The sequence below is a fragment of the Oncorhynchus tshawytscha genome, linkage group LG16, assembly GCF_018296145.1.
Source record: "Oncorhynchus tshawytscha isolate Ot180627B linkage group LG16, Otsh_v2.0, whole genome shotgun sequence".
NCBI lineage: Eukaryota > Metazoa > Chordata > Actinopteri > Salmoniformes > Salmonidae > Oncorhynchus > Oncorhynchus tshawytscha.
The window spans coordinates 5,974,945-5,999,733 of record NC_056444.1 but is presented as its reverse complement, the minus strand read 5'-3'; the positions used below and the strand labels follow the sequence as shown (position 1 = coordinate 5,999,733).

Genomic DNA, 24,789 nt, shown 5'->3' with positions numbered 1-24,789 from the left:
GTACAGTGTGTGACAGAGGTTCTGGTACGGTGCGTGACAGGTTCTGGTAAAGTGCGTGACAGGTTCTGGTACAGTGTGTGACAGGTTCTGGTAGTGTGTGACAGGTTCTGGTGCGGTGTGTGACAGGTTCTGGTACGGTGTGTGACAGGTTCTGGTACGGTGTGTGACAGGTTCTGGTAAAGTGTGTGACAGGTTCTGGTACAGTGTGTGACAGGTTCTGGTAAAGTGTGTGACAGGTTCTGGTAAAGTGTGTGACAGGTTATGTGTGACAGGTTCTGGTAATGTTTGTGACAGGTTCTGGTACAGTGTGTGACAGGTTCTGGTAAAGTGTGTGACAGGTTCTGGTACAGTGTGTGACAGGTTCTGGTACAGTGTGTGACAGGTTCTGGTACAGTGTGTGACAGATTCTGGTACAGTGTGTGACAGGTTCTGGTACAGTGTGTGACAGGTTCTGGTACAGTGTGTGACAGGTTCTGGTAATGTGTGTGACAGGTTCTGGTACAGTGTGTGACAGGTTCTGGTAATGTGTGTGACAGGTTCTGGTAATGTGTGTGACAGGTTCTGGTGACGGTGTGTGACAGGTTCTGGTACGGTGTGTGACAGGTTCTGGTTCTGGTAAAGTGTGTGACAGGTTCTGGTACAGTGTGTGACAGGTTCTAGTAAAGTGTGTGACAGGTTCTGGTAAAGTGTGTGACAGGTTATGTGTGACAGGTTCTGGTAATGTGTGTGACAGGTTCTGGTACAGTGTGACAGGTTCTGGTACAGTGTGTGACAGATTCTGGTACAGTGTGTGACAGGTTCTGGTACAGTGTGTGACAGGTTCTGGTAATGTGTGTTACAGGTTCTGGTAATGTGTGTTACAGGTTCTGGTACAGTGTGTGACAGGTTCTGGTAATGTGTGTTACAGGTTCTGGTAGTGTGTGTTACAGGTTCTGGTAATGTGTGTGACAGGTTTTGGTACAGTGTGTGACAGGTTCTGGTACGGTGCGTGACAGGTTCTGGTACAGTGTGTGACAGGTTTTGGTACAGTGTGTGACAGGTTCTGGTACAGTGTGTGACAGGTTCTGATACAGTGTGTGACAGGTTCTGGTACGGTAGCTGCAGTAGTGATTGTAGGACAGAGGCCTGTGTAAAGTAGTCTCATGTAGTGTCCAGTAGAGTAGTATGGAGGGCTGGTTACCTGTTCTGGTTGAAGGCCTCAATAGGTATCATGCTGTCTGGCCATGGAGCCGTCTGATTGGGTGGAGCCTGTTGCTGGGAGAACTGGTGGGCCCGCATGCCCATCTCTTTAAAGAGAGAGAAATTCTAATAATATAACTTCATTAACCCCATGCCCATCTATATAGAGAGAAATTCAAATAATATAACTTTATTAACCCCATGGCTATCTATATATAGATTCAAATAATTTAACTTTATTAACCCCATGCCCATCTATATATTGAAATTCAAATAATATAACTTTATTAACCTACATGCCCATCTATATATACAGTGGGGCAAAAAAGTATTTAGTCAGCCACCAATTGTGCAAGTACTCCCACTTAAAAAGATCATCAACATCTAGTGGAAAGCCTTCCCAGAAGAGAGGAGACTGTTATAGCAGCAATGTACCAACATCTAGTGGAACGTCTTCCCAGAAGAGGGGAGGCTGTTATAGCAGCAATGTTCCAACATCTAGTGGAAAGCCTTCCCAGAAGAGTGGAGGCTGTTATAGCAGCAATGTTCCAACATCTAGTGGAAAGCCTTCCCAGAAGAGTAGAGGAGGTTATAGCAGCAATGTTCCAACATCTAGTGGAAAGCCTTCCCAGAAGAGTGGAGGCTGTTGTAGCAGCAATGTTCCAACATCTAGTGGAAAGCCTTCCCAGAAGAGTGGAGGCTGTTATAGCAGCAATGTTCCAACATCTAGTGGAAAGCCTTCCCAGAAGAGTGGAGGCTGTTATAGCGGCAATGTTCCAACATCTAGTGGAAAGCCTTCCCAGAAGAGTAGAGGAGGTTATAGCAGCAATGTTCCAACATCTAGTGGAAAGCCTTCCCAGAAGAGTGGAGGCTGTTATAGCAGCAATGTTCCAACATCTAGTGGAAAGCCTTCTCAGAAGAGTGGAGGCTGTTATAGCAGCAATGTTCCAACATCTAGTGGAAAGCCTTCCCAGAAGAGTGGAGGAGGTTATAGCAGCAAAGGGGGAACCAACTCCCTATTAATGACCATGATTTTGGAATGAGATGTTCGAAAAGGAGGTGTCCACATACATTTGGCCACGTAGTGTACCATTATTAAACTGCATACCCATCTCTTTATGGACAGAGATTCAAATGAATATAACTTTATTAACCCCATGCTATCTATAGAGATTCAAATAATATAACTTTATTAACCCCATGCCCATCTCTTTATGGACAGAGATTCAAATTATTATAACTTTATTAACCCCATGCTATCTATAGAGATTCAAATAATATAACTTTATTAACTCCATGCCCATCTATATAGAGAGAGAGATTCAAATAATATAACTTTATTAACCCCATGCTATCTATAGAGATTCAAATAATATAACTTTATTAACCACATGCCCATCTCTTTAAAGAGAGAGAGATTCAAATAATATAACTTTATTAACCCCATGCCCATCTCTTTAAAGAGAGAGAGATTCAAATAATATAACTTTATTAACCCCATGGCTATCTATAGAGATTCAAATAATATAGCTTTATTAACCCCATGCCCATCTCTTTATGGACAGATTCAAATGAATATAACTTTATTAACCCCATGCCCATCTCTTTATGGACAGATTCAAATTAATATAACTTTACTTACCCTATACTCATCTCTTTAGAGAGAAATGTTCAAATGAATATAACTTTATTAGAGAGAGACATTAAAATGTATATATAACTTTATTAACCCCATGCCCAAACCAGACTGAGCTGCTCGAGATAGGTAAGTTGCTTAGTGGTTAGAGCGTTGGACCAGAAACTGAAAGGTTGCTAGATCGAATCCCTGAGCTGACAAGGTAAACATCTGTTGTTCTGTCCCTGAACAAGGCAGTTAACCCACTGTTACTCGGTAAGCCGTCATTGACAATAAGAATTTGTTCTTAACTGACTTGTCTAGTTAAATCAAGGTTAAATAAAAAAATATGACAACTGGCATTAGACAGTGTATCAGGGTGTTGTTCCTCTGACTGGCCAGCAGGTGTCAGCCTTATCCCAAACTCCAAAAGCTTTTATTTTTCAAAACTATCTGTGTACTTCTACATGCTGAAAATGAATATCAATAAATTGGTTTCCATTGACAACACAAATATGTTACATCAATTGGTGGGTCCCCAAGCCCAATGATAAGAAACACTGACCTGTGAAGTGGATAGACCATGACAAATATATATTCTAGAGCAACCCTGGCATAGAACTAGAAATGCTAGATATACAGTCTCACCGTTGACCATCATCTGTGACTGCAGCATCTGCCTGGGTGCAGGTCCTGGTAGACTGCTGGGTCTCATGAGGCCCCCGGGGCCTCCAGGGTTGGGCCCCATACGGCTGTGCATCGTCCCCTGCTGACCTGGGGCCCCAGGAGGAGGGACCGAGGCTGAACCGCTCTGACCCGGGCCCCCAGGACCCCAACCCCCTTCCTCCTGCTGGTGCTGCATGCCCTGCCGAGGACCACTCACTAGACCTGGGGGGGTTAGACGGAGGGAGGGAGAGAGAGATCACGTGAGTGAGTAAATGTGTGGGGAGTGTCAGAGGGAAAAAGTGAGGGACAACAATATACCGCACATCTACAAGGACAGAAGTCAACATAATTTTGTTCACACTTCCCCCATTTGCTAGAGGTCGTTTTCAGAGTGGGCATTTCTGTGGCCCGTCTGTGAGTCAAAATGAAAGTGAGAGGAGAGGAACTGGCAGTGTGTGTCTGTGTGTGTGGGTGACTCCGACTCCCTCAACTTCCTGCACGGAAACAGGAAGTGACTCACTATGACGTGTCATCGGTCCCCACAGAGAGAGAGAGAGAGAGAAAAAGCTGACGTGTCAGCCGGTAGCATAGAGAGGGGCAGCGAGTGTATTCCGTTCCACGTGTTTCTTTGAGTGCTGACTTCGATGACTCCTGACCAGGGAAACCTCTTACTACATAGCATGAAAAGGTCAAGAACATCTGCTAAATTACTCAAGTGTAAATGTTTGTTGATAGCCTGAGTATTTGTAGATCAAGGAAAATACACAAATAAAAGTGTAAGCCTTCGCTCTGACGGCTCCACCCACCTGCGAGGTTGGACTGGTTGGACATCATGGCGGCGTGGTTTCCCAAGATGCCTTGCTGCTGCTGTAGTGTGTAGGGGCTGGGGGTCCTCATGGGGGGATACTGGCCCTGGGGGGGCCGGCCCCCTGACATGTTCATATCCAGGGATACACTCCTCAAAGGCAAACCCCTACCTGGACCCTGGCCCCCCGGACATCCGTAGTCTAGAGAGAGTGAGAGAGTGAGTGAGTGACAGTGAGTGAGTGAGTGACAGTGTGAGAGAGAGTGAGAAGTGAGAGCGTGAGAGAGAGAGAGAGAGACAGAGAGAGAGAGAGAGACAGAGAGAGAGAGACAGAGGGAGAGAGAGAGAGAGAGACAGAGGGAGAGAGAGAGAGAGAGACAGAGAGAGAGAGAGAGAGAGACAGAGAGAGAGAGAGCAGTGGTAGTGACACATTTGAGATAAATAAAACATGCTAATCGGATACACTGTAACATGGTCTACACTGTAACATGGTCTACACAGTAACATGGTCTACACAGTAACATGGTCTACACAGTAACATGGTCTACACTGTAACATGGTCTACACTGTAACATGGTCTACACTGTAACATGGTCTACACAGTAACATGGTCTACACAGTAACATGGTCTACACAGTAACATGGTCTACACTGGAACATGGTCTACACTGTAACATGGTCTACACAGTAACATGGTCTACACTGTAACATGGTCTACACTGTAACATAAAATCAAATCAAATCAAATCATAACACTACACTGTAACATGGTCTACACAGTAACATGGTCCACACTGTAACATGGTCTACACTGTAACATGGTCTACACTGTAACATGGTCTACACTGTAACATGGTCTACACTGCATCAACATCTACACTGTAACATGGTCTACACTGTAACATGGTCTACACTGTAACATGGTCTACACAGTAACATGGTCCACACTGTAACATGGTCTACACTGTAACATGGTCTACACTGTAACATGGTCTACACTGTAACATGGTCTACACTGCATCAACATCTACACTGTAACATGGTCTACACTGTAACATGGTCTACACAGTACCATGGTCTACACGGTAACATGGTCTACACTGTAACATGGTCTACACTGTAACATGGTCCACACTGTAACATGGTCTACATTGTAACATGGTCTACACTGTAACATGGTCTACACTGTAACATGGTCTACACTGCATCAACATCTACACTGTAACATGGTCTACACTGTAACATGGTCTACACTGTAACACGGTCTACACTGCATCAACATCTACACTGTAACATGGTCTACACTGTAACACGGTCTACACTGCATCAACATCTACACTGTAACATGGTCTACATTGTAACATGGTCTACACTGTAACATGGTCTACACTGTAACATGGTCTACACTGTAACACGGTCTACACTGCATCAACATCTACACTGTAACATGGTCTACATTGTAACATGGTCTACACTGTAACATGGTCTACACTGTACCATGGTCTACACTGTAACATGGTCTACACTGCAGCAACATCTACACTGTAACATGGTCTACATTGTAACATGGTCTACACTGTAACATGGTCTACACTGTAACATGGTCTACACTGTAACATGGTCTACACAGTAACATGGTCTACACTGTAACATGGTCTACACTGCATCAACATCTACACTGTAACATGGTCTACACTGTAACATGGTCTACACTGCATCAACATCTACACAGTAACATGGTCTACACTGTAACATGGTCTACACTGCATCAACATCTACACTGTAACATGGTCTACACTGTAACATGGTCTACACTGCATCAACATCTACACTGTAACATGGTCTACACTGTAACATGGTCTACACTGCATCAACATCTACACTGTAACATGGTCTACACTGTAACATGGTCTACACTGCATCAACATCTACACTGTAACATGGTCTACACTTTAACATGGTCCACACTGTAACATGGTCTACATTGTAACATGGTCTACACTGTAACATGGTCTACACAGTAACATTGTCCACACTGTAACATGGTCTACACTGTAACATGGTCTACACTGTAACATGGTCTACACAGTAACATGGTCTACACTGTAACATGGTCTACACTACATAATGATTGACACACCAAGACACTGGCATACTGACCAGTCACAGCAGCTGTTTATGAGGGCAGGTTTTAGTATATGTGTGTGTGTGTGTGTGTGTGTCTAGGAGGGAGTGTGAGACGGTGCATGTACTTGTACTGTACTGTGTGTGTATGTGCCTGTCAGATGTGACCATGTGCGTGTGTGTGTGTGTGTGTGTGTGTGTGTGTGTGTGTGAGAGAGAGAGACACACTCACTGCCTGGCCCCATGCCTCGCTGCATGCCCCTCTGCTGCTGCTGTGTTGCCATGGCGTTGGGGTTGCCAGGGCTGGTTTCCTGGGTGATGTGCAGTATGTCGTTGATGATGGTCTGTTTGTCCAGGGAGGAGGGGAGGGAGGAGGGCTGGACACACTGCAGCTCATCGAGGATTTCATCCAACTCTGAAGACTACAGGAGAGACAGGGAGGAGGGTTAGGAGAACACATACATGTGAGTCATTTAACAGACTCTCTTATCCAGAGACACTACAGTAGTGAGAAATTTAACAGACTCTCCTATCTAGAGACACTACAGTAGTGAGTCATTTAGCAGACTCTCCTATCTAGAGACACTACAGTAGTGAGTCATTTAGCAGACTCTCCTATCTAGAGACACTACAGTAGGGAGTCATTTAACAGACTCTCTGAATCAGAACCACTACAATAGTGAGTCATTTAGCAGACTCACAAACACACACACACACACAAACACACACACACACCAGAGGGAGTTGTGTTAGAAGACACATCACGTCAGGCTAATTAAAAAAATCAAGGCAGCAGAAATCCAAGCGACAGACAGACAGGTTAGAGGGGCCTCCTGTCTTCCTCCTTCATGGATAGCATTATGATGTGTAAAGCACACACAGGCCCATTAGAAACAGGAATTCATAATAAATAAATATTTCTATAAATAAACATTTCTGTCCCTCCGCCAAGCTGGCGCAGGACAAATAGAAACACAGCTATGAGAATACTGTGATGTGTGTGTGTGGCATATTCAAGCTTACTGCTTACTGTGCAATACTGTTGTCAGAGTTTGTCCAGGTCAGATCAACATAAGACTATATTACCCTTAATTCATAGCTTAGAACCTATTCAACTACTACGAGCCTGCACGTCCCATGTCCCAATAACAGTGAGGGTAGTCTACTGTAGGTAGAGCGCAAAACACACATCCACTCCAAAACACACATCCACACCAAAACACGCATCCACTTTCATACCAAAACACACATCCACTTTCATACCAAAACACACATCCACACCAAAACACACATCCACTTTCATACCAAAACACACATCCACACCAAAACACACATCACTTTCATACCAAAACACACATCCACACCAAAACACACATCCACACCAAAACACACATCCACACTAAAACACACATCCACTTTCATACCAAAACACACATCCACACTAAAACACACATCCACTTTCATACCAAAACACACATCCACACCAAAACACACATCCACACCAAAACACACATCCACACCAAAACACACATCCACTTTCATACCAAAACACACATCCACTTTCATACCAAAACACACATCCACACCAAAACACACATCCACACAAACACATCCACACCAAAACACACATCCACTCCAAAACACACATCCACTCCAAAACACACATCCACTTTCATACCAAAACACACATCCACACCAAAACACACATCCACTTTCATACCAAAACACACATCCACACCAAAACACACATCCACTTTCATACCAAAACACACATCCACTCCAAAACACACATCCACTTTCATACCAAAACACACATCCACTCCAAAACACACATCCACTTTCATACCAAAACACACATCCACACCAAAACACACTTTCATACCAAAACACACATCCACACCAAAACACACATCCACACCAAAACACACATCCACTTTCATAGCAAAACACACATCCACTTTCACCAAAACACACATCCACACATCAAAACACACATCCACTTTCATACCAAAACACACATCCACACCAAAACACACATCCACTTTCATACCAAAACACACATCCACACTAAAACACACATCCACACCAAAACACACATCCACTTTCATACCAAAACACACATCCACACTAAAACACACATCCACACCAAAACACACATCCACACAAACACATCCACACCAAAACACACATCCACTCCAAAACACACATCCACTTTCAAAACAAAACATCACATCCACACCAAAACACACATCCACACCAAAACACACATCCACACCAAAACACACATCCACTTTCATACCAAAACACACATCCACACTAAAACACACATCCACACCAAAACACACATCCACAAAAACACATCCACACCAAAACACACATCCACACATCCAAAAAACACACATCCACACCAAAACACACATCCACACCAAAACACACATCCACACACAAAAAAACACACATCCACACCAAAACACACATCCACACCAAAACACACATCCACTCCAAAACACACATCCACACCAAAACACACATCCACTCCAAAACACACACCCACACCAAAACACACATCCACACCAAAACACACATCCACTTTCATACCAAAACACACATCCACTCCAAAACACACATCAACACACATCCAACAAAACACATCCACACCAAAACACACATCCACACCAAAACACACATCCACACCAAAACACACATCCACACCAAAACACACATCCACTTTCATACCAAAACACACATCCACACCAAAACACACATCCACACCAAAACACACATCCACACCAAAACACACATCCACTTTCATACCAAAACTTATATCCATTAATTTATTTCAATTGACTGACTTCTATGAACTGTAACTCAGCAAAATCGTTGAAATTGTTGCATTTACACACACACACACACACACACACACACACACACACACACACACACACACACACACACACACACACACACACACACACACACACACACACACCTTTAAAACATTGATTTAGGCTACTCTACCTACTGTTGTAGGGCGAGGAGAGACCTAAGAGAAAGTCAATAAGTTGTAGTGTCTAAGAATCAACAGGAGGCGGCAGCACACTAGACGGCTCTGTTACAGCTCTACGCAGAGAGCAACATTCACCTGCTTTAGAAATTCTCACCCTCTCCCAACTTAGTTTCCCCTCTCTCTCTCCATCTCTTCCCCTCTCTCTCCCCATCTCTTCCCCTCTCTCTCCCCATCTCTTCCCCTCTCTCTCCCATCTCTTCCCCTCTCTCTCCCCATCTCTTCCCCTCTCTCTCTCCCATCTCTTCCCCTCTCTCTCTCTCTTCCCCTCTTTCTCCCATCTCTTCCCCTCTCTCTCCCCATCTCTTCCCCTCTCTCTCCCATCTCTTCCCCTCTCTCTCTCCATCTCTTCCCCTCTCTCTCCCCATCTCTTCCCCTCTCTCTCCCCATCTCTCTCTCTTCCTCTCTCTTCCCCTCTCTCTCTCTCTCTCCCTCTCTCTCCCCATCTCTTCCCCTCTCTCTCTCCATCTCTTCCCCCTCTCTCCCCATCTCTTCCCCTCTCTCTCTCCATCTCTTCCCCTCTCTCTCCCCTCTCTCCCATCTCTTCCCCTCTTTCTCCCATCTCTTCCCCTCTCTCTCCCCATCTCTTCCCCTCTCTCTCCCCATCTCTTCCCCTCTCTCTCCATCTCTTCCCCCTCTCTCTCTCCATCTCTTCCCCTCTCTCTCCATCTCTTCCCCTCTCTCTCCCCATCTCTTCCCTTCTCTCTCCCCATCTCTTCCCCTCTCTCTCCATCTCTTCCCCTCTCTCTCTCCCATCTCTTCCCCTCTCTCTCCCCATCTCTTCCCCTCTCTCTCTCCATCTCTTCCCCTCTCACTCTCCCCATCTCTTCCCCTCTCTCTCTCCATCTCTTCCCCTCTCTCTCCCCATCTCTTCCCCTCTCTCTCTCTCCATCTCTTCCCCTCTCTCTCTCTCCATCTCTTCCCCTCTCTCTCCATCTCTTCCCCTCTCTCTGTCTTTTTCACCTCTCCCCCCCTCTCTTTTTCACCTCTTCTGAAAACTAGCAATGTTAATATGAATAAAGGAGGAATGTGTGATGCTTGAGCTAGTTACCGGAGAGGACTGGAAGGAGAGGGGAGCTAGTTACCGGACAGGACTGGAAGGAGAGGGGAGCTAGTTACCGGACAGGACTGGAAGGAGAGGGGAGCTATTTACCAGACAGGACTGGAAGGAGAGGGGAGCTAGTTACCTGACAGGACTGGAAGGAGAGGGGAGCTAGTTACCGGACAGGACTGGAAGGAGAGGGGAGCTAGTTACCGGACAGGACTGGAAGGAGAGGGGAGCTAGTTACCTGACAGGACTGGAAGGAGAGGGGAGCTAGTTACCGGAGAGGACTGGAAGGAGAGGGGAGCTAGTTACCGGAGAGGACTGGAAGGTGAGGGGAGCTAGTTACCTGACAGGACTGGAAGGAGAGGGGAGCTGTTACCGACAGGACTGGAAGGAGAGGGAGCTAGTTACCGGACAGGACTGGAAGGAGAGGGGAGCTAGTTACCGGACAGGACTGGAAGGAGAGGGGAGCTAGTTACCTGACAGGACTGGAAGGAGAGGGGAGCTAGTTACCGGACAGGACTGGAAGGAGAGGGGAGCTAGTTACCGGAGAGGACTGGAAGGAGAGGGGAGCTAGTTACCGGACAGGACTGGAAGGAGAGGGGAGCTAGTTACCGGACAGGACTGGAAGGAGAGGGGAGCTAGTTACCGGACAGGACTGGAAGGAGAGGGGAGCTAGTTACCAGACAGGACTGGAAGGAGAGGGGAGGGGAGCTAGTTACCTGACAGGACTGGAAGGAGAGGGGAGCTAGTTACCGGACAGGACTGGAAGGAGAGGGGAGCTAGTTACCGGACAGGACTGGAAGGAGAGGGGAGCTAGTTACCGGACAGGACTGGAAGGAGAGGGGAGCTAGTTACCGGAGAGGACTGGAAGGAGAGGGGAGCTAGTTACCGGACAGGACTGGAAGGAGAGGGGAGCTAGTTACCGGACAGGACTGGAAGGAGAGGGGAGCTAGTTACCTGACAGGACTGGAAGGAGAGGGGAGCTAGTTACCAGAGAGGACTGGAAGGAGAGGGGAGCTAGTTACCGAACAGGACTGGAAGGAGAGGGGAGCTAGTTACCGGACAGGACTGGAAGGAGAGGGGAGCTAGTTACCGGACAGGACTGGAAGGAGAGGGGAGCTAGTTACCGGACAGGACTGGAAGGAGAGGGGAGCTAGTTACCGGACAGGACTGGAAGAAGAGGGGAGCTAGTTACCGGACAGGACTGGAAGGAGAGGGGAGCTAGTTACCGGACAGGACTGGAAGGAGAGGGGAGCTAGTTACCGGACAGGACTGGAAGGAGAGGGAGCTAGTTACCGGACAGGACTGGAAGGAGAGGGGAGCTAGTTACCGGACAGGACTGGAAGGAGAGGGGAGCTAGTTACCGGAGAGGACTGGAAGGAGAGGGGAGCTAGTTACCGGACAGGACTGGAAGGAGAGGGGAGCTAGTTACCGGACAGGACTGGAAGGAGAGGGGAGCTAGTTACCGGACAGGACTGGAAGGAGAGGGGAGCTGGAGAGGACTGGAAGGAGAGGGGAGCTAGTTACCGGACAGGACTGGAAGGAGAGGGGAGCTGTTACCGGACAGGACTGGAAGGAGAGGGGAGCTAGTTACCGGACAGGACTGGAAGGAGAGGGAGCTAGTTACCGGACAGGACTGGAAGGAGAGGGGAGCTAGTTACCGGAGAGGACTGGAAGGAGAGGGGAGCTAGTTACCGGACAGGACTGGAAGGAGAGGGGAGCTAGTTACCGGACAGGACTGGAAGGAGAGGGGAGCTAGTTACCGGACAGGACTGGAAGGAGAGGGGAGCTAGTTACCGGACAGGACTGGAAGGAGAGGGGAGCTAGTTACCGGACAGGACTGGAAGGAGAGGGGAGCTAGTTACCGGAGAGGACTGGAAGGAGAGGGGAGCTAGTTACCGGAGAGGACTGGAAGGAGAGGGGAGCTAGTTACCGGAGAGGACTGGAAGGAGAGGGGAGCTAGTTACCTGACAGGACTGGAAGGGGAGGGGAGCTAGTTACCTGACGGGACTGGAAGGAGAGGGGAGCTACAGTACAACAGGACTGGAAGGAGAGGGGAGCTAGTTACCAAAGGACTGGAAGGAGAGGGGAGCTAGTTACCGGACAGGACTGGAAGGAGAGGGGAGCTAGTTACCGGACAGGACTGGAAGGAGAGGGGAGCTAGTTACCGGACAGGACTGGAAGGAGAGGGGAGCTAGTTACCAGACAGGACTGGAAGGAGAGGGGAGCTAGTTACCAGAGAGGACTGGAAGGAGAGGGGAGCTAGTTACCACAGGACTGGAAGGAGAGGGGTTACCGGACAGGACTGGAAGGAGAGGGGAGCTAGTTACCACAGGACTGGAAGGAGAGGGGAGCTAGTTACCCAGGACTGGAAGGAGAGGGAGCTAGTTACGGACAGGACTGGAAGGAGAGGGGAGCTAGTTACCGGAGAGGACTGGAAGGAGAGGGGAGCTAGTTACCGGAGAGGACTGGAAGGAGAGGGGAGCTAGTTACCGGAGAGGACTGGAAGGAGAGGGGAGCTCCTGACAGGACTGGAAGGGGAGGGGAGCTAGTTACCTGACGGGACTGGAAGGAGAGGGGAGCTAGTTACCGGACAGGACTGGAAGGAGAGGGGAGCTAGTTACAAAGGACTGGAAGGAGAGGGGAGCTAGTTACCCACAGGACTGGAAGGAGAGGGGAGCTAGTTACCGGACAGGACTGGAAGGAGAGGGGAGCTAGTTACCGGACAGGACTGGAAGGAGAGGGGAGCTAGTTACCAGACAGGACTGGAAGGAGAGGGGAGCTAGTTACCAGACAGGACTGGAAGGAGAGGGGAGCTAGTTAACGGACAGGACTGGAAGGAGAGGGGAGGGGAGCTAGTTACCGGATAGGACTGGAAGGAGAGGGGAGGGGAGCTGTTACCGGACAGGACTGGAAGGAGAGGGGAGCTAGTTACCAGACAGGACTGGAAGGAGAGGGGAGCTAGTTACCAGACAGGACTGGAAGGAGAGGGGAGCTAATTAACGGACAGGACTGGAAGGAGAGGGGAGGGGAGCTAGGAAGATAGGACTGGAAGGAGAGGGAGGGGAGCTAGTTACCGGACAGGACTGGAAGGAGAGGGGAGCTAGTTACCAGACAGGACTGTAAGGAGAGGGGAGCTAGTTACCTGACAGGACTGGAAGGAGAGGGGAGCTAGTTACCAGACAGGACTGGAAGGAGAGGGGAGCTAGTTACCAGACAGGACTGGAAGGAGAGGGGAGCTAGTTACCGGACGGGGACCGGCCCACAGTCAAAGGAGAGGGGACCGGCCCACAGTCAAAGGAGAGGGGACCTATCTTCCCCACAGTCAAAGGAGAGGGACCCCACAGTCAAAGGAGAGGGACTTCTCCCACAGTCAAAGGAGAGGGGCCGGCCCATATCTTCCCCACAGTCAAAGGAGAGGGGACCACCCACAGTCTAAGGAGAGGGGACATCCCACAGTCATAGGAGAGGGGACCCCACAGTCAATCTTCCCACAGTCTCCACAGTCAAAGGAGAGGGGACCGGCCCACAGTCAAAGGAGAGGGGACCGGCCCACAGTCAAAGGAGAGTGTGTCACTGATCACATAAAGAGGTGGTGCTGCTCTGGCAATGTCACACACACACACAGGAAGTGAGTAAATGGTGCAGGAAGATATGGCAGGAAGAGAGGACCTTAATGAGGTCAGGGATGATGTCATGCGCTCTGATCATCCCCCTTTTCTCTCCTCTCGTCTTCCCTCCTCCATCGTCTATTCTCCACCTCTACATCCTTCTCCTTTCCTTATCTATCTTCCCCACTATTCTCCACCTCTACATCCTTCTCCTTTCCTTATCTATCTTCCCCACTATTCTCCACCTCTACATCCTTCTCCTTTCCTTATCTATCTTCCCCACTATTCTCCACCTCTACATCCTTCTCCTTTCCTTATCTATCTTCCCCACTATTCTCCACCTCTACATCCTTCTCCTTTCCTTATCTATCTTCCCCACTATTCTCCACCTCTACATCCTTCTCCTTTCCTTATCTATCTTCCCCACTATTCTCCACCTCTACATCCTTCTCCTTTCCTTATCTATCTTCCACACTATCCTCCTCTCAAAAACCCAATAACTTGCTTTCTATCCTTCTTCCCCTCCTACCCACCTCCCTCTACTCTACTCCCCTCTCCTCTTCCTCCCTCTCTCTCCTCTTCCTCCCTCCCTCTCCTCTTCCTCCCTCCCTCTCCTCTTCCTCCCTCCCTCTCCTCCCACCCACCACCATCTACTCCCCTCTCCTCCTCCTTCCTCCTACCCACCCACCTCACTCTACTCCCCCTCCTTCCTCCCTCTCCTCCCCCCTCCTCCTCTCCCTCTCCTCTCCTCTCCTCTCCTCTCCTCTCCTCTCCTCTCCTCTCCTCTCCTCTCCTCTCCTCTCCTCTCCTCTCCTCTCCCTCCCCTCCCCTCCCCTCCTCTCCTCCTCCTCTCCTCCCTCTCCTCTCCTCTCCTCTCCTCTCCTCTCCTCTCCTCTCCTCTCCTCTCCTCTCCTCTCCTCTCCTCTCCCCTCTCCTCTCCCCTCCCCTCCCTCCTCCTCTCCTCCTCCTCCTCCCTCTCCTCTCCTCTCATTGGAAGACTCCATCGGTTAGATTAGTTCACTGTAATCTCTCTCTCTGGGTTGCTCATCTATTTAGACAAATGTCTCAAAAGGCCTTTATTCTATCTAGGGAATAGGGTGCCACAAACTGTAAATGATTGACAACAAGTATTTTGCAACAAATCAAATCAAATCAAATCTAATTTATTCATATAGCCCTTCGTACATCAGCTGATATCTCAAAGTGCTGTACAGAAACCCAGCCTAAAACCCCAAACAGCAAGCAATGCAGGTGTAGAAGCACGGTGGCTAGGAAAAACTCCCTAGAAAGGCCAAAACCTAGGAAGAAACCTAGAGAGGAACCAGGCTACGTGGGGTGGCCAGTCCTCTTCTGGCTGTGCCGGGTGGAGATTATAACAGAACATGGCCAAGATGTTCAAATGTTCATAAATGACCAGCATGGTCGAATAATAATAAGGCAGAACAGTTGAAACTGGAGCAGCAGCATGGCCAGGTGGACTGGGGACAGCAAGGAGTCATCATGTCAGGTAGTCCTGGGGCATGGTCCTAGGGCCAACGATAGCAGACAGAAGATCTCTGACCATCTGACTAGAAACGGGAACCGAGAGAGAGCGAGAGAAGAAGTAAACAGAAGAAGAATGGCCCATCCCTACCTCACTCCCTTCCTTCCTTCTGAGAAAAACAGGCCAGCATCAGATCAGTGGTTGGTTCTCTGTGATTCTCTCAACCTCCTACATAGTTCAGATGAGGACTTTTCTAGATGGCTACATATCACAAATCAGGTTCCTCATTTGGCCAGCTGCCAACCATAGGGACTACAGTAGTGGACTGGCTGAAGGTCAGAGAGGGAACCAACTTCTCCTAACCCACTAATTCAGAACACATTTACTTGGCCACATGAGAAATGTATCTCTCTTCAGATGATAAGAGCAGTGACAGCAGGTTGCAGTAGTGAGGTCATCAGTAGTGGACTGGCTAAAGGTCGGAGAGGGAACCAACTTCTCCTAACCCACTAATTCAGAACACATTTACTTGGCCACATGAGAAATGTATCTCTCTTCAGATGATAAGAGCAGTGACAGCAGGTGGCAGTAGTGAGGTCATCAGTAGTGGACGCTGATTACGTCTTCTTTCTGTAGTCCCTCTCTGACCATCAGCCAGTCCACTACTGTAGTCCCTCTCCTCTCTGACCTTCAGCCAGTCCAGAGGGGGAGATAGGATAGAGGGAGAGAGGATAGAGGGAGAGGATAGAGGGAGAGAGGATAGAGGGAGAGAGGATAGAGAGAGAGGATAGAGGGAGAGAGGATAGAGGGAGAGGATAGAGGGAGAGAGGATAGAGGGAGAGAGGATAGAGAGAGAGGATAGAGGGAGAGAGGATAGAGGGAGAGAGGATAGAGGGAGAGAGGATAGAGGGAGAGGATAGAGGGAGAGGATAGAGGGAGAGGATAGAGGGAGAGGATAGAGGGAGAGAGGATAGAGGGAGAGAGGATAGAGGGAGAGAGGATAGAGGGAGAGAGGATAGAGGGAGAGAGGATAGAGGGAGAGGATAGAGGGAGAGAGGAGAGGGAGAGAGGATAGAGGGAGAGGATAGAGGGAGAGAGGATAGAGGGAGAGAGGATAGAGGGAGAGAGGATAGAGGGAGAGAGGATAGAGGGAGAGGATAGAGGGAGAGAGGATAGAGGGAGAGGATAGAGGGAGAGAGGATAGAGGGAGAGAGGATAGAGGGAGAGAGGATAGAGGGAGAGAGGATAAAGGGAGAGAGGATAGAGGGAGAGAGGATAAAGGGAGAGAGGATAAAGGGAGAGGATAGAGGGAGAGAGGATAGAGGGAGAGGATAGAGGGAGAGAGGGATAGAGGATAGAGGGAGAGAGGATAAAGGGAGAGAGGATAGAGGGAGAGGATAGAGGGAGAGAGGATAGAGGGAGAGGATAGAGGGAGTGAGGATAGAGGGAGAGAGGATAGAGGGAGAGGATAGAGGGAGAGAGGATAGAGGGAGAGGATAGAGGGAGAGAGGATAGAGGGAGAGGATAGAGGGAGAGGATAGAGGGAGAGGATAGAGGGAGAGGATAGAGGGAGAGGGATAGAGGGAGAGAGGATAGAGGGAGAGAGGATAGAGGGAGAGGATAGAGGGAGAGGATAGAGGGAGAGGATAGAGGGAGAGAGGATAGAGGGAGAGGATAGAGGGAGAGAGGATAGAGGGAGAGAGGATAGAGGGAGAGGATAGAGGGAGAGAGGATAAAGGGAGAGAGGATAAAGGGAGAGAGGATAGAGGGAGAGAGGATAGAGGGAGAGGGGATAGAGGGAGAGGATAGAGGGAGAGAGGATAGAGGGAGAGAGGATAGAGGGAGAGGATAGAGGGAGAGGATAGAGGGAGATAGGATAGAGGGAGAGAGGATAGAGGGAGAGGATAGAGGGAGAGAGGATAGAGGGAGAGAGGATAGAGGGAGAGAGGATAGAGGGAGAGAGGATAGAGGGAGAGAGGATAGAGGGAGAGAGGATAGAGGGAGATGATAGAGGGAGAGGATAGAGGGAGAGAGGATAGAGGGAGAGAGGATAGAGGGAGAGGGATAGAGGGGGTGAAAGAGAGGATAGAGGGAGAGAGGATAGAGGGAGAGAGGATAGAGGGAGTGAAAGAGAGGATAGAGGGAGAGAGGATAGAGGGAGAGGATAGAGGGAGTGAAAGAGAGGATAGAGGGAGAGAGGATAGAGAGAGAGAGGATAGAGGGAGAGAGGATAGAGGGAGAGAGGATAGAGGGAGAGGATAGAGGGAGAGAGGATAGAGGGAGAGAGGATAGAGGGAGAGAGGATAGAGGGAGAGAGGATAGAGGGAGAGGATAGAGGGAGAGAGGATAGAGGGAGAGAGGATAGAGGGAGAGAGGATAGAGGGAGAGAGGATAGAGGGAGAGAGGATAGAGGGAGAGGATAGAGGGAGAGAGGATAGAGGGAGAGAGGATAAAGGGAGAGAGGATAAAGGGAGAGAGGATAGAGGGAGAGAGGATAGAGAGAGAGAGGATAGAGGGAGAGAGGATAGAGGGAGTGAAAGAGAGGATAGAGGGAGAGAGGATAGAGGGAGAGAGGATAGAGGGAGAGAGGATAGAGAGAGAGGATAGAGGGAGAGGATAGAGGGAGAGGATAGAGGGAGAGAGGATAGAGGGAGAGAGGATAGAGGGAAAATAACATTCAATGTTCTCATGAAGTGTCTAGAACATGACTATGATATAGTCTGAGAACGTTGTAACCGCGTACTGATTACGTTTGGTGGGACGTTGATGGAAGATTCAGCTGGAATAAACTGGAATATTCACGAAACGTGAACATTATTACCAGGTTCTGGGTAAGTTCTGTTTGACACTAAGGGAACGGTCTCTTGGAAACATTCCTATGGAAACCGTAGCTAAATGACCGAACGGAACTCTTAAGGGAACGTTCTCTAAAGTTGTGAAAACGTTTGTTGTCAACTGGGCAGTTTCATTTAGGCATTGGACGAATGGAGGGTTGTTGTTTGGCCCGTTATTAAGAACAAATTCTTATTTACAATGACGGCCTGTTACAAGGGAGTTAACTGCCTGTTCAGGGGCAGAACGACAGATTGGTACCTTGTCAGCTCGGGGGTTTGAACTTGCAACCTTCCGGTTACTAGTCCAACGCTCTAACCACTAGGCTACCCTGCCGCCTCTACACTCTAACCACTAGGCTACCCTGCCACCTCTACACTCTAACCACTAGGCTACCCTGCCGCCTCTACACTCTAACCACTAGGCTACCTGCCACCTCTACACTCTAACCACTAGGCTACCCTGCCACCTCTACACTCTAACCACTAGGCTACCCTGCCACCTCTACACTCTAACCACTAGGCTACCCTGCCACCTCTACACTCTAACCACTAGGCTACCCTGCCTCCTCTATACTCTAACCACTAGGCTACCTGCCTCCTCTACACTCTAACCACTAGGCTACCTGCCACCTCTACACTCTAACCACTAGGCTACCCTGCCACCTCTACACTCTAACCACTAGGCTACCCTACCACCTCTACACTCTAACCACTAGGCTACCCTGCCACCTCTACACTCTAACCACTAGGCTACCCTGGCGGTTGAGGTAAGACGTCCTTCTGCCACCATCTCTCACCTCGCAGTCGTACCCGCGCGTGTGTGTGTGTGTGTGTGTGCAGGTACTTCATAGACGGCAAGCACCCCTATGCCACGAACAGTGAAACACTTGAAACATCTCTGCTGCCAACCAATACTCCTCTGACAAAGAAACGGGTTTTAGTTCCAAGAGGAGTTTTCGTCCGGCCGTTAAATGGCCGTTACCCAACACTACTTAAATAGTGCTCTCCTCATGATCCAATAGTGAAAGCAGGAATTTCCACCTCTCTTTTTACTGTGGTAATTAAATGCTGGAGGTGTTTACTTAAGAGGCAGAGAAAGAGAACACACTGTTTTTTTTAGGGTGTATCCCCAGTAGTACATTACACCCTACACCCTTCCTTCTTTAGTAGGGACGGGATGCTCCCAGGATTGCACTATTTGTTCCATGGCTAAAATGACAACCCGAAGCAGACCTAACTCTTTGGGTCCTGATAACCTCCTGTATGTAACTTATTGTGTGCTATAGTTTGTCAAATACATGTCTGGATGACACCATAATGATGTTTGTTTCCAACATTAGCTCTTTTCCTAAAGATGTAAAGTCTGTGTTTCGTTTCCTTTGCCACGATACTGGTATCATGCTGGCCCTACTTTCTAGGGTGGGTCCACTGTACCTCATTACACCCTGCCTTCTCTTTCAGCTGCTAGCAGCTGTTCTGACATTCCCACATCCTGTTCTGACATCCTGTTCCGACATCCTGTTCTGACATTCCGATATTCTGTTCCGACATCCTGTTCTGACATTCCGATATTCTGTTCTGACATCCTGTTCTGACATTCCGATATTCTGTTCCGACATCCTGTTCTGAGATTCCGATATTCTGTTCCGACATCCTGTTCTGACATTCCAACATTCTGTTCTGACATTCCAACGTCCTGTTCTGACATTCCAACATCCTGTTCTGACATTCCAACATCCTGTTCTGACATTCCAACATTCTGTTCTGACATTCCAACAGCCTGTTCTGACATTCCAACATCCTGTTCTGACATTCCAACATCCTGTTCTGACATTCCAACATCCTGTTCTGACATTCCAACGTCCTGTTCTGACATTCCAACGTCCTGTTCTGACATTCTAACATTCTGTTCTGACATTCCAACATCCTGTCCTGACATTCCAACATCCTGTTCTGACATTCCAACGTCCTGTTCTGACATTCTAACATTCTGTTCTGACATTCCAACATCCTGTTCTGACATTCTAACATTCTGTTCTGAGATTCCAACATTCTGTTCTGACATTCTAACATTCTGTTCTGACATTCCAACATCCTGTTCTGACATTCCAACGTCCTGTTCTGACATTCTAACATTCCAACATTCTGTTCTGACATTCCAACATTCTGTTCTGACATTCCAACATTCTGTTCTGACATTCCAACATTCTGTTCCGACATTCTGTTCTAACATCCTGTTCCGACATTCTGTTCTAACATCCTCTTCTGACATTCTCCATCATACCATCGGTGTAATGCATCTGACTTGAAATATCACTGGAGATGTAAATATATAGTTTATTTATATCCCATTGAGATTTTACATTTTGAATGTCACAAATTGTGACAGAAAATGACAATGTGACAACTCAGTAGCCTATGGCTGGTGTGTCTCTTCACAGCCCAGAGGACAATAGTGGTATTCATCCTTCATATTGTGAGCTACAGGAAGGAGCCTTCTTCAACATCACAGAGACGACGGCAGGGAAGATATCACAGAGACTACGGCAGGGTAGATATCACAGGGACTACGGCAGGGTAGATATCACAGGGACTATAGCAGGGGAGATATCACAGAGACTATAGCAGGGTAGATATCACAGAGACTACGGCAGGGTAGATATCACAGAGACTACGGCAGGGTAGATATCACAGAGACTATAGCAGGGGAGATATCACAGAGACTATAGCAGGGGAGATATCACAGAGACTACGGCAGGGAAGATATCACAGAGACTACGGCAGGGAAGATATCACAGGGTAGATATCACAGAGACTACAGCAGGGTAGATATCACAGAGACTACAGCAGGGTAGATATCAGAGACTACGGCATGGTATATATATATATCACAGAGACTACAGCAGGGGAGATATCACAGAGACTACGGCAGGGTAGATATCACAGAGACTACGTCAGGGTAGATATCACATAGACTACAACAGGGTAGATATCACAGAGACTACAGCAGGGTAGATACCACGGAGACTACGTCAGGGTAGATATCACAGAGACTACGTCAGGGTAGATATCACATAGACTACGGCAGGGTAGATATCACAGAGACTACAACAGGGTAGATATCACAGAGACCACGGCAGGGTAGATATCACAGAGACTACAGCAGGGTAGATATCACAGAGAATATATCACAGAGACTACGGCAGGGTAGATATCACAGAGACTACAACAGGGTAGATATCACAGAGACTACAGCAGGGTAGATATCACAGAGACTACAGCAGGGTAGATATCACAGAGACTACGGCAGGGTAGATATCACAGAGAAGATATCACGGAGACTACGACAGGGTAGATATCACAGAGACTACGACAGGGTAGATATCACAGGGTAGCTATCACAGAGACTACGGCAGGGAAGATATCACAGGGAAGATATCACAGAGACTATGGCAGGGTAGATATCACAGAGACTATAGCAGGGTAGATATCACAGAGACTACAGCAGGGTAGATATCACAGAGACTATAGCAGGGTAGATATCACAGAGACTATGGCAGGGAAGATATCACAGAGACTACGGCAGGTAAGATATCACAGAGACTACGGCAGGGAATATATCACAGAGACTACGGCAGGGAATATATCACAGAGACTACGGCATGGTAGATATCACAGAGACTACAGCAGGGTAGATATCACAGAGAAGATATCACAGAGACTACGGCAGGGTAGATATCACAGAGAAGATATCACAGAGAATACAGGGTAGATATCACAGGGTAGATATCACGGAGACTACGACAGGGTAGATATCACAGAGACTACGACAGGGTAGATATCACAGGGTAGCTATCACAGAGACTACGGCAGGGAAGATATCACAGAGACTACGGCATGGGATATATCACAGAGACTACGGCAGGGTAGATATCACAGAGACTACGTCAGGGTAGATATCACATAGACTACGGCAGGGTAGATATCACAGAGACTACAACAGGGTAGATATCACAGAGACTACAACAGGGTAGATATCACAGAGACTACAGCAGGGTAGATACCACAGAGACTACGTCAGGGTAGATATCACAGAGACTACAACAGGGTAGATATCACAGAGACCATGGCAGGGTAGATATCACAGAGACTACAGCAGGGTAGATATCACAGAGACCACGGCAGGGTAGATATCACAGAGACTACGGCAGGGTAGATATCACAGAGACTACGGGCAGGGTAGATATCACAGAGACTACAACAGGGTAGATATCACAGAGACCACGGCAGGGTAGATATCACAGAGACTACAGCAGGGTAGATATCACAGAGACCACGGCAGGGTAGATATCACAGAGACTACGGCAGGGTAGATATCACAGAGACTACAACAGGGTAGATATCACAGAGACTACAGCAGGGTAGATATCACAGAGACTACAGCAGGGTAGATATCACAGAGACTACGGCAGGGTAGATATCACAGAGAAGATATCACGGAGACTACGACAGGGTAGATATCACAGAGACTACGACAGGGTAGATATCACAGGGTAGCTATCACAGAGACTACGGCAGGGAAGATATCACAGGAAGATATCACAGAGACTATGGCAGGGTAGATATCACAGAGACTATAGCAGGGTAGATATCACAGAGACTACAGCAGGGTAGATATCACAGAGACTATAGCAGGGTAGATATCACAGAGACTATGGCAGGGAAGATATCACAGAGACTACGGCAGGTAAGATATCACAGAGACTACGGCAGGGAATATATCACAGAGACTACGGCAGGGAATATATCACAGAGACTACGGCATGGTAGATATCACAGAGACTACAGCAGGGTAGATATCACAGAGAAGATATCACAGAGACTACGGCAGGGTAGATATCACAGAGAAGATATCACAGAGAATACGGCAGGGTAGATATCACAGGGTAGATATCACGGAGACTACGACAGGGTAGATATCACAGAGACTACGACAGGGTAGATATCACAGGGTAGCTATCACAGAGACTACGGCAGGGAAGATATCACAGAGACTACATGGGATATATCACAGAGACTACGGCAGGGTAGATATCACAGAGACTACGTCAGGGTAGATATCACATAGACTACGGCAGGGTAGATATCACAGAGACTACAACAGGGTAGATATCACAGAGACTACAACAGGGTAGATATCACAGAGACTACAGCAGGGTAGATACCACAGAGACCACGTCAGGGTAGATATCACAGAGACTACAACAGGGTAGATATCACAGAGACCATGGCAGGGTAGATATCACAGAGACTACAGCAGGGTAGATATCACAGAGACCACGGCAGGGTAGATATCACAGAGACTACGGCAGGGTAGATATCACAGAGACTACGTCAGGGTAGATATCACATAGACTATGGCAGGGTAGATATCACAGAGACTACAACAGGGTAGATATCACAGAGACCACGGCAGGGTAGATATCACAGAGACTACAGCAGGGTAGATATCACAGAGACCACGGCAGGGTAGATATCACAGAGACTACGGCAGGGTAGATATCACAGAGACTACAACAGGGTAGATATCACAGAGACTACAGCAGGGTAGATATCACAGAGACTACAGCAGGGTAGATATCACAGAGACTACGGCAGGGTAGATATCACAGAGAAGATATCACGGAGACTACGACAGGGTAGATATCACAGAGACTACGACAGGGTAGATATCACAGGGTAGCTATCACAGAGACTACGGCAGGGAAGATATCACAGGGAAGATATCACAGAGACTATGGCAGGGTAGATATCACAGAGACTATAGCAGGGTAGATATCACAGAGACTACAGCAGGGTAGATATCACAGAGACTATAGCAGGGTAGATATCACAGAGACTATGGCAGGGAAGATATCACAGAGACTACGGCAGGTAAGATATCACAGAGACTACGGCAGGGAATATATCACAGAGACTACGGCAGGGAATATATCACAGAGACTACGGCATGGTAGATATCACAGAGACTACAGCAGGGTAGATATCACAGAGAAGATATCACAGAGACTACGGCAGGGTAGATATCACAGAGAAGATATCACAGAGAATACGGCAGGGTAGATATCACAGGGTAGATATCACGGAGACTACGACAGGGTAGATATCACAGAGACTACGACAGGGTAGATATCACAGGGTAGCTATCACAGAGACTACGGCAGGGAAGATATCACAGAGACTATGGCAGGGTAGATATCACAGAGACTACGTCAGGGTAGATATCACATAGACTACGTCAGGGTAGATATCACATAGACTACGGCAGGGTAGATATCACAGAGACTACAACAGGGTAGA

The 24,789-nt window shown here is 48.0% G+C and overlaps 1 protein-coding gene across 1 annotated transcript in view; it reads right to left on the bottom strand.

Moving 5' to 3' along the window:
- LOC112239876 (nuclear receptor coactivator 2-like) overlaps window positions 1-24,789 on the bottom strand; it is a 231,202-nt gene that overhangs the window by 45,373 nt on the left and 161,040 nt on the right. Inside the window, 4 exon segments of the mRNA XM_042298708.1 lie at window positions 1,181-1,286; window positions 3,443-3,682; window positions 4,267-4,467; window positions 6,622-6,811. Of these exon segments, the coding sequence (XP_042154642.1) occupies window positions 1,181-1,286; window positions 3,443-3,682; window positions 4,267-4,467; window positions 6,622-6,811 (737 nt within the window).